Source organism: Pecten maximus, chromosome 12, assembly GCF_902652985.1.
Source record: "Pecten maximus chromosome 12, xPecMax1.1, whole genome shotgun sequence".
NCBI lineage: Eukaryota > Metazoa > Mollusca > Bivalvia > Pectinida > Pectinidae > Pecten > Pecten maximus.
The window spans coordinates 11,258,835-11,270,893 of record NC_047026.1 but is presented as its reverse complement, the minus strand read 5'-3'; the positions used below and the strand labels follow the sequence as shown (position 1 = coordinate 11,270,893).

Below are 12,059 nucleotides of genomic sequence, written 5' to 3'. Positions count from 1 at the left end.
GTTTCAGTGTGTTATTTTAAAAAATGTTAATTTATTTCGCACCTTCGTCACTTGTATTTCTCATTTGATAACGCAGCTTCTTCCTGATGCTTGCAATAAATATATGGATGATTACATCGGTTGCCACATGGTCTAAGATCAATTTTATAAAACAATATAATTTGACAAACATAAGATACAATGCTGTTCAACTTTCTTCCCTTTATTGTTGGTATACATAATTTGGCATAGCATGCAACAGAATACTATTCATCCCCGTCTTGAAGAATCAGAAGTTGGTGACTTCCCTCTGAAACAAACGAAAATAGATTATTAGGTAATGGAGATTTACAATATCAACTTATCATAAAATAAGGTGTTGAAAACTTTTTCATATTGTTGAAATAAAATTATTATGGAATTTATAATTAAAAAGATATAAGTCGTTTAATAAATGAGCGAAAATGATTATTAGCAACAAGATAATAGTAAAATATATATAGTGTATATTAATTCCAATTCCATTCTGCAATACAGCAATCAAGGACTAAAACAAGGAATCTAACAGATAGAGAAGATAATAGAGAAAATAGTAAAATTAACACAATGACCTGTTGTAAACATCAACGACTTCATAGAGGGATAGAAATACGGGTTTCTCAATTATGACGTTCATACAATATATGAGAGTCGAAGTGAGTTTTCTTGGATAGAAACATTATTTTTCATCAAACTTTTCTATTATTGTAAAATTTTAGATATTCGCAAAAGAGGTTCGTATTAATTTTAATACAACGAGTAAAAACCTTTCTACCTCTGGAAAGTATGTCTCATGTAATTATTTAGTATAGCTCGATTCACAATACTCTGATATTATTGTCTTTATTGAATAAAGAATTGTTGGAATATATGGGCATTGTATAAGGCATGCATTGTTACACAATCTAATGACGATATATATCAAGTAGTAAACCAGCTTCCCAACTAAAAAAAAAATATTAGTAATATATAAAGTAACAAGTTATTGTAATATATTAATTCTATATTTAACTATATTCTCTAATTCACATACTGTAACGAAGGAATTTACGCGAGAGGGAAATTCACTCTAATTATGCGGAGTCCTTTAGATCGCAAAAAAATTCCCCCGCGCGTATTATTTTTATATCAATTTACCTGATCTCGAAGTACAAATCGGTGGATCGATCGCGAAAATTACTCTCTCGCGTAGAGTTTACATATCGAAATCGCGAAATTAACCCGCCATGGAAGTAACAACGCTTACCGTAATCTACAATAATTTTGAGTAGGTAACAATACATATATTTGCAAGCGAAGTTTTATCGTATATTGTCCACATACTTCCTATTTAATAAGTGGTGTTTTCTTATCAGTAGCATGCATGCTTTAAATCTCATCCACATAAAGTATATTAAACAAAACATATGTATAGCAGTTGTCACGAAAGAAGAATATTAAAAACAAATTCATAAAACAGATGCCGAATTTTCGAACTATATCATAAATTGTCAGCTTAGAAATTTAACAAGCAACCTAAAATTCTGACCTACTACATTATCATTATCCCCAAAATGTACTTGTAGCCTTTAATCCCTTGTATGTCCATTTTTTACGACTCAAGATCAAATCTTACCAATCAGCTCATAAACCCTATCATTTCCCACGATATTTTTAATGCAAAAACCTTTCGATACGGTCGTCATGATCGTGATTAAAACGAGAACAATTTTATATCCATTACAATGTATATGAGAATACATAACTGAAACTGGCAGATTCGCTTCATTATTTATACTTTGTTTGATGAGTCAGGGAGATACGGTTAATGTGCTTGTTTTTCAATGACTGTTCCATACCGGAATTATTTAAAAGTTGGCTTTACCTAATGCCAAATCCACTGCGTAAATTCTTGTGCAATCAAATTAAACATGATACATACATACAAACACACACACATGTATCAACAGGAAACTTTGGAGGTATCTACCATTTATAATAACACAATGATATCGTATTTTGTAATCGTCTCCGTTATAGGGGTTTCCGTTATGATATTATAATTTCTTTAATTAACATTGAAAACTTCAGTTAAAATGTTAGTACGCTATTGTCGTAATATACGGGTTAGATATGGAAACATAACATCCACTGTAACTCTAATCTAGTATTTTTTCCTAACAAAAAGCATTTGGCTTTCTAACACTATAAAATATTTCAACTTTTAAAAAGTCAATATAAACACTTTTTTAAGTTGAACAAAAGAAATATACACACTAACTAAATGTGTATACTACATTTTTACCGAAATCCTTTATCTCAGCACTTGTCTGAAATTTGTACATGTTTTAAATAATGTTTTAAATAATTTCTTTAATTATTTTCGACAATATACACCGTACAATCGCAAAAAGTTAAAATAAAATTTCATGTTGGAAACTTTTCAGGGTTCTATCTCCTACAATACTTACCAATAAAATAATCAACATTTAAACACTGTTAACTTAGTCTCTTTACATAAAATCTTAAGACACTCAAATTCATATTTATTTTTTCTTTAATTGACTGCATATACTATTTACTACATCTTGTATTAAGAGGTTTAAAGGTATTTCTTAACACCTTTGAAATCCTGCCGTCTAAAGCAACTCGTGAACAAGGATAAGTTTTACATAAATATTGCTTGGTAAAATTTCTTAAATATTTTTTTCTCTGGCTCTGATCAGATGCGTGTCATAGAAATTGCTACGCGTTTGTAGACTAGAAAAATATTCACTTTATATTCGATCCGGGTACATATTACTTGAAAATTTACTTTGACCGCATCGTCATATTTCATCAAATCTAGAAGTCTGAGAGGAATGTTGGTGCTGATCAATGTATGGTCACATAAACATGAAATTACGGAAACATCTATGAAACACTTCAAGGGAAAAAAAGTGATTTTTAAAGACGAATTCAAGATGGTCGTCTGTCGACTGTTTCGCTTCCCGGTCAGTGTCAAAAATCAACTTGCACAACAAGGGACAAAGGTGAACCTACACAAGTTGAGAAATATCCTTCAGGTAATTAAATAATGATAACAAATTCCTACTGTCAAAATCCAGGACATTCGGCCATTTTGTTTTACCGATCAATCTACAAATTGAAAACGAGTAACAAAGGGAGTGCTTAATGAGAATTTTAAGATTTGAGGAATAGTATCCTTTGGTCTTTTGGTTTGTTTTGTTTAACGTCCCTATTAATAGCCAGGGTCATTTAAGGTCGTGCCAGGCTTTGGAGGTGGAGGAAAGCCGGAGTACCAAGAGAAAAACCACCGGCCTACAGTCAGTACCTGGCAACTGCCCCACGTAGGTTTTAAACTCGCAACCCAGAGGTGGAGGGCTAGTGATAAAGTGTCGGAACACCTTAACCACTCGGCAATCGCGGCCCTTGGAATAGTATGCATTGTTCCTCAAGAAATAAAGATATATCAAAAAAATGTTTGTGGAAGAATAACGGAGGCAGGAACATAATGAAGAAAGTTAATTAATTTATCAATAAGATCCACGTATCAAGGGAGTTAGTCACTAGACCATATTATTGTTTTATGTCTATAAAGAATCATCATATTACAGGTAAGGATTGTTAATGGTTAGGTTGATATTACTTATTGATATTTAGTGGTTGTATGTTAAAGGTTTGGAAAGGTGGAAGGAACAAATCATATTTATGAAGGACAGTTCTACGGTTATGTAAAATAAATATAGACCGCCAATATGAATAGGTATTTGTTATATTAACTAGGGATAAGGACAGGACCCGAAGCTTACCGTGAGTCAGGGCTAGGAATTAAAGTTAACCATGATTTGTTAGATGTGAATTCATTTTTTTTTTACGATTCTGAGATAATTTCGGCAATACATACGTGAACATATAAAACAAGAAAAGGGGATATTTTTGTTCGCGATTCAAAAAGCAATAAGCATTTCAATAATACTGTAAAATCATTCAGGAATATATGATAATACAAAGATACAGGACACAGTAAAATTGATTGTTATGTTACAATATTAACAATGCTAAGTGTCTTGTTACAAAAATTGATCGATGATTTTCCCCTACACTTTCGTCTCTAGTATCACTGCCAAGCCAAAGAAGGACGAGACAGTTATATGGCAAAGTTTTAAGTTTTAATTCAGCTCTCACTTTCACTGTTTTTAAACTGATTTCAAATTCAAAGCAACCTAATTAAAATCAGATATTAAAATCCACATTCCAGTCTGATCTTTGACTGTGGCGTAAAGAATGTATTTAAAGAGTCTAGTTACTTATATATCATTTATAGAATCCTAATAATAATAATCGGAAAATGACCAATAGTTTTCTCTCTTTCTTCAACAGAAGTATATGTATTAAAGGAATTGTGATTTTCACACCTGTAAAACTCCAAATTCCTGCATGGTTTTCTTTTCCATATCTCTCTGTTCGGCAGGTATTTCCTCCTTGACCTTGAGTTGGAGCGAGCCTCCCTCTGTACACTCCTCAATGTCGAACACTCCTCCACACCCCCTGAACACCCACCATTCCTTCCCAGTACTGTCGATACCATACTTATCCTCAGCTGGCTCACATTTGTAGTAAGAATGACGTTCGATCAATGTCACATTGGTAATCATAGAATTTTGGTAATGGGACTTCATATAGAATGGCTTTTTAAATAAGCCCTCCGCACTACTGAGATATTTGATGCATTCCCCTGAAAAAAGACAAATTGAAGTAAGTATAAATGTATGTACAATGTATTATCAAATTTGGTAAAATATCAGCACTACAAATCATTAAAGAAGTGGATAATGATTTGTAGATTACGTTTATGTGTAGTCTAAAACACATTTCGAATACTAAATCGATACTTTATAATGTCAGAATATATCCATAGTTTACTATCTTAACTGATAGTCTTCGTAAATCTATACTTAACATCTACATAAATCACTTAATTGTTCTTTGAAAACGGCACTTTTTAACGGACACTTGCTTAAATTTTCAAACTCTGATATCACTTACCGAAATCTCTGGACATAGTTTGAAACGTAACTTAAACTTGTTTTAAAACATCTTTAGATAATTTGTTTTATTCCCCCTGAAACTTTTTGTAATTGTGATATTTAATAATTCATGTTTGGTTTGGTTCTGTAATAAACGTTTCCCATCAGAAATTGATAACTTACTCTGTGCTTCTACCACTACCAAGGTAACTGCTGCTAATGCCAGCCATGTTAGGGATGAATGGGTTAGTCTCATGGTGTTCAAATCTGGAAAAATAAAACAGAAAATAGATACAGGTATTTTTATCATGTTGAAGTATGACGGTATCGGTGGTTTTGAATTTACTTTTCATTTCAATGGTTATTTCCTATATTTTTAACATCAAATAACGTTGAATACATAACGGATTATAGGAAGTTTGACAAAATATTCATATCGGAGCTTTCAGACATATATGTATGGTATCTGTCGAACTTGAGTAATAATCTTAAAGCCAAAGAAAGACATAATCTAGGGTTGTCACGTTAAAAATATATTTTTTAGTTTCCAGTGAAAAGACTCTCAAGGTGAATAAATGAATTTAACAGATACCTTACATTTTTCATTGTAACATTTTGTCCGTAATAAAGGAGATATGGACGATTGTTTTCCGCCAACTAATCGTTGTCTTTATCTGCAATTGTTAGTACAAATATGACACAGAAGAAATTTTACGACAACTTTGACGGGAATGAAAAATGTACATGTCCTTTTGCATCTTGCAATTAGCACTTAAAACCACAAACCATTGCATTGAATTGTGCTTGGCTTTGGGCTTGTTATGATACGTGTTTTGATACATTTTTTAAAAGATTAATTTTGTTTATAACCTGCCAACTAAATACCATTACCAGATTGTATTGTTTCTGTGACGATAATGGTTAAAGAAAGCCGCAGTGCGTACTTTTGGGGGGAAAGTGTTTAGTTAAACAAGAGACGTAACTCGGGCAACTGTTTATAAGATTCTACACGACAGGGATCAACAGGTAAAAAGGTTAAAAGGAAGTGTATGTCATTTAATGTGCCATCAATCATCTTTGTGGACAGACTAGTTACACTCCAGATAGCACGTGACCTAGTGATCTACACAATATTCATTTCTGTGATTTGTTAACTCGTTATGGCTTACATATTAATTATACAAAACAATTAATTAAAATTAGCATCTATAGTAAAATTAACATTTATATTAACAATTTACATTACCTCAATTGTACATTAGCAAAGCAGTATACATAGACACCAGTAAAAAGGGAAATGTATAGGCTTGTTTTAATATAGGCAGGTCAAATTGTCCAATTCACGCTAGTGGTGGCATGTCGTTTTATTTATATGTATTTAATTCATAGGACTGTAAAACAGACATGCAACTGCTTAGAATAATCGTTAAACATCACATCCTTTAGGGTTCGTCAGTGATGCTTGGGACACCCGTCAGTGATGCCAAGGACAGCATACAGCGGTTTTGTCCTTTTTGGACTCATCATTGATGCTAGGGACAGCATACAGCTGTTTTGTCCTTTTAGGACTCGTCAGTGATGTCAGGGACATCATTTATTTGTGTTGTCCTTCTAGGACTAGTAAGTGATTATAGGGACATCGAAGAGCTGTTTTGACCTTTTAGGGCCCGTCAGTGATGCTAGCAACATAATACAGCTGTCTTTGCCCTTCTATGACTCGTAAATAATACGTCATACAGCTGTTTTGTCCTTTTAGGCAAGTCTGATGTCGGAAATTAAAGTGTAGAAATCAAGAAACGAACATAGGAATATAAAAGTGATCATAAAATGGTCATTCTTAGAACGGACGATACACTAACGAGGTAAATTAATCAATTAGGTATATTTTGGATATTTTATTATCATACATGTGTATATTCTGAACCTATAATGACTTTCATAAGAAATGAGACGTTAAAGGGTAACGGCGAAACTTGGGGCATTAAGCTACCAGCAGGGCTTACCACAGAGGAATCCCAAAGGGTTGTACCAAATACACACGAGTGAGTAACATATCTAAATAGGAACTTAGTGATAGCTGAAGAATATCAGACAGAATATTATAGCTAAGTATGTCATTTTAAATAAAGGTATTGCAAATATATTTTTGTAATAAGACAGCTGTATGATGTAACTAGCATCATCGACGAGTCATAGAAGGATAAAACAGACGTATGATTTCCTTATCATCACTGACGAGTCCTAAAAGAACAAAACAACTGTATGATGTCCGTATCATCACTGACGAGACACAGAAGGATAAAACATCTGTATGATGTCCCTAATATCAATGACGAGTCATACAAGGACAAAACAGCTGTATGATGCCCCTATAATCACTGACGAGACACAGAAGAATAAAACAGCTGTATGATGTCCCTAGCATCACTGACGAGACACAGAAGGACAAAACATCTGTTTGATGTCACTAACATCACTGATGAGATACAGAAGAACAAAACAGCTATATGATATCCCTAACATCCCTGACGTGTCCTACAAGAACAAAACAGCTGTATGATGTCCCTTACATCACTGACGAATCATACCAGGACAAAACAGCATTAGTATGTCTAAAGAGTAATTATTACAAATACCGGTCGTCACCATTTCCGTTAGGATTTCAATGTGGACCACCACGCGGATATGCGTTTTTAATACCTTACAGACGTTTCATAAATTAATTATTTGTTTAAAACCAAAAAACGATATACGAATACATCAGTAAATTATGACAAGACGTTTTATTGTATATTTTTCATGTTAATATTTATGAAGAGAACCACATTTTAACTGACATTTCCATTTGGCATATAGGGCGACATGCTATATCCATTTAACTGTCATGTTAAAGAAAAGATGACATCCACTAAACGATTAGTGATTAGTGGCTTAAACATTTTATCAGTTGTTCGTGACAAAATTATCAAAATCATAAAATGTCATTGTCCCTTTATCTAATCATGATAAATGTGTTATACCAGTATAGTATATATTTCATTACAATGTTATATACGATACATCTACATGAAATACAATACATCATACAAATTACTAGGAAAATCAGACAAGTGAAAGGATATTGGCGTAACGGTAGATACAGAGCTTATCTTTGAAAGATCAGTGAGAAAGTTAATAAGGCTAACCAATATTTTGGACTTTTAAGAACATTTAGTTTCATGGATAATAAAACGTTTCCTTTGCTTTACAAAAGTTTGGTATGATCACAGTTGGACTACGCTAGTTCTGTTTTGGCTTCGTGGAAGGTAAACGATATTGATAGATAAGAGGCAGTACAACGAAGAGCAACCAAATGTTTACCAGGAATGAGCGACCTATCATATACAGAAAGGCTTAGGAAATTAAAACTTCCAACAGTATCGTACGGACGGGTGAGAGGAGATATGCTCGAACTTTAAAAAATGTTAAGCGGTATATATGACAAAGAATCCTTCGGTTTTATAAAACTATGGAAAGAAGTGGCAAAACGGCGCAGCGGCCGAGGAAACTCAAAGATGCTATTTCCGCAGCAATCAATGACTACGCTGAGAAGCAAAACCTTCGCCATTGGAATTGCTTCCGAATCCTGTTATAACTGCTAAAAATATAAACACCTTCAAAAATAGATTTGATGAAATTTGGAAAAATCAGGAAATTTTGTATAATAATAATGCAGCCATAACTATAAATAAACTTCAAACATAAATTGTAGAATACTTATAAAGTCCAGTGTAGAGGAACTTATTCTGCTCCTGTACTGGAAAATAACTATAACTATGTAAGGCAATAAGCACATCGCATCATGTTATATTAAGTTCCTTGAAAACCTAGACAAAATAGGGAATGGGGTAGGGATTGCGATTGAGGATGTGGGTTAGTGGTGGGTTAAAAGCATTGTCCAATGCACACATAAGATATCAACACTTTTCAAGTCAGACTGAGATATAGATACAGTAGAGCCAAATGAATTTACTGCGTGATAAAACTGTCTTTTCTAGGACCCAAAGAAATATCAAATGTTGATATGGAGGTACAATAAACCCATGATTTCAATAATGTCCATAATTTTCAATACTGTATAAAATGTATTATTTGTTGTGTATAAACTTTTGATGTTCTCGCTGTTGCCAAGGAACCACGAATATAAATACAACGAATATTTTTCTTTGTATAATTGGTATATTTTTGTTGTGTGTATGATTGTTATATCATAGTTGTATGTATAATTGGTATATTATTGTTGCCGGTGCCACCAAAATTTATACCCACCAAATAATTCAAAAGCTCCAAACCACGAAAGAAAGAGCACAAGAACATTTTATATTATACAGTAATGGATATAAAGAAAACTTAAAGTACATGTTTATATATAAATAATACTGGTTAACTAAGATTATATTGTGTGTGAAGTTATGAATGCATCAACAATAATTAAAATGCATGCTTATTTTGATATTCTCAATATCAATTTATCAATCTTTCCATCAAGATTTATACAACCTATTTATTTCCTTCTTCACCTCCTAGGTATCAATATTCTAGTCCCTTAAAATCCATGTGGAGTCCTCGTGGGAAGAAACAGTTGTAAGATGAAGTTAATTCGTTTTATCCTTATCATCTTTTATTGCTGTTATTTATTTATTTTATTTTATTTTTTTTTATTAATTTATTTATCTTTTTTTTATTTATCTTTATTTATTGTTTTCATCCAATTTTTATTTTGCTATATTGTATCTGACTCTACACGGTAGTGAAAGGTGTTAATATCTTGTTTATCTTTTGAACAATCCTTCTAAGATGTAATTTGACAAACTTAGCTTATTGGAACTGTCTTTACAATATAACATACATATACATCACACAGTATATACGTTTCCCTCGTTCCCTACGTTTACTAGTCAGTACCAAGTTGGTATGACCTGTTACAGTTTTCAAAGTTCATGTCAATAGGTATGCTTTGATCTAAGCTGACGTCCCTTTCTAGATGTCCACACCTTTGACCCCTATAGCATCACTGACACGTCATGAGGACTAAAACAGCTGTTTGGTACAGTCCTATATCCCCTATACACCAGTGACACATATTACTAAATTTGTTTTGTGACATTTCCTTGTGTATCTTTTGTCCAATCCTATGGTGGCTGATGGGGTAATTTTTGCATTTCCTCCGTACAATAATATACTTTTTTAGTAATTGAAAACATTAATCTCTACTAATTGACATGGTGAACCTGTTCTTCTCGGACGTAATATTATTGTATGCCTGAATATGTTCATCATAAACTATATCTTCTACTGTATTCTCCATTTTCCCACTATCAACACCTAGCATCATATACCCGAGAAGAATTAACCATCTGTATGATGCAATTTCATTTTCCCCATGTCTTGTGTCCAAAACAAATACCTGGCCTAAGTTGGGGAAAATGTTTATATAGCCATTTGTTTGTTTTCCAATATCGTTTATGATTGTTCAATAAAATCATTCTGAAAAATGTATTCTGTCTAGATTAGAGTTACTTAACCAGATTGTTGCGTTTTTGATAACCATGTAAACATAAATATGCTATTTTTATTAATCTTTAATAGAAAATTAGATCAATGAGCCTTAAAAATTGTAGAAAAGATGACAAACATTATCATCATACAAAACAAATTGGGGGTTTAGATATCGCAGAGCCAAAAATGAATCCAACTGAATCACACAACTGTTCCGTCCTTCTAGGCCTCGTCAGTGATATCATAACGTCCCATAGTGGACATACAAAGATTGTATGTAGGAGGCGACCATAGAACTTAAAATAGGTCAAAACTCAAAAGAAATGTCAAAATCTGCATGGGGTTGTGCAGAAGACCAATAATCCAGTACATTTCATAATTTCTGATAAAAAGATTTTTTTTTTTTTTTTCAAAACACCGCTAAGTGCATATTTACCGTGCTATTAATCAAATGAATGAAAACAACTACCTGAAATACCAATGCATGTATATGTATACATGTCAGCCATCACCTGTCTCAACGAGCTAGCGTTTATCGACATCAATCGTTAGCTAGTTAATACCATAGGTACCATTGAAAACAAACACATAAACTTATACTGCTTGGCAAAATTAAGTACTTATACCATATGTGATGATATGCTACAAATACATATATAACCTTTTTTGCTCCTGAAAGAATTTGACCAGAATAACGGGGATCGGATGTACTGCAATAGCAGTAAATGTTATTTCTATGTTGATAAGTCAGCCATATTATTTATGGTAGCACACAGTGTAGATGTTAACATAATTATAATGAAAACGTAACACCTAAATGATTAATAACAGAGAGTATGGCCTTAGAATAAATCTTGGTCAGCAGTTTTTGTTTGATAAATTTGAGTAGCTCACGGTATTCTGGAATAGGAACATTGACACACGGCCATACTCGGTCGCCTTGTTCAAACGAGCTGTTCTGTCAGATTATATTATTAAAAACAGAAAAACAAATAAATATATTCACTTAGTTGGAAGATAGTAATGTAGAAATTTAAACATGCACTTAAAATATCAATTTTAAAGAGAAACAGAAGAAAATACGATAAAAATACCGACTTACCTCTTATGTGTGTCTCGATCTTTTGTTTCTAAAATCTCCTCGGCAGTGGCGCCGGAGGGTTCACCTGTCAAGAGGTGAATAGGCCTGCTTACAAACGATGCTACACTTGTCATAGCAGACGACAGCTCCCAGCCATCATAACACGTTAATGGGCGCTTTTTCTTCCTTTACATTACGGTACAACATACCTTTTCTACGTAAGTGACGTGTAACATAGCATACAACGCACAATGAGCTGCTTTACATGGTAGTTTACCATGCACGATGACTAGTAAAACGTTAAACGATAAACGAGTTTTAATATTGCTTCCGTTCCTTTAGTTCCACATCAATTGGCAGGGAAAAACCTTTATACATTGTGTATATAAATGCTAATTGATTATTCGATTATT

The 12,059-nt window shown here is 33.0% G+C and overlaps 1 protein-coding gene across 4 annotated transcripts; it reads right to left on the bottom strand.

The window, feature by feature from the left end:
• Nucleotides 1-181: 181 nt before the first annotated feature.
• LOC117339335 lies at nucleotides 182-11,805 on the bottom strand. Of its 4 annotated transcripts, none has more exons than XM_033900867.1 (5): nucleotides 11,668-11,805; nucleotides 5,211-5,294; nucleotides 4,416-4,735; nucleotides 2,303-2,327; nucleotides 182-289 (listed from the first exon to the last, which is right to left on the bottom strand). In XM_033900867.1, exons 2-5 carry the CDS (start codon nucleotides 5,281-5,283, stop codon nucleotides 246-248), a joined length of 462 nt encoding a protein of 153 aa, XP_033756758.1. In that variant the 5' UTR covers nucleotides 5,284-5,294; nucleotides 11,668-11,805; the 3' UTR covers nucleotides 182-245. The 4 variants fall into 4 exon arrangements, with proteins under 4 accessions (XP_033756758.1, XP_033756759.1, XP_033756760.1 ...); XM_033900868.1 differs by having other exon boundaries at nucleotides 11,664-11,688; XM_033900870.1 differs by lacking the exon at nucleotides 2,303-2,327 and adding an exon at nucleotides 3,810-3,821 and having other exon boundaries at nucleotides 187-289; nucleotides 11,668-11,792.
• Between the last annotated feature and the right edge of the window lie 254 nt (nucleotides 11,806-12,059).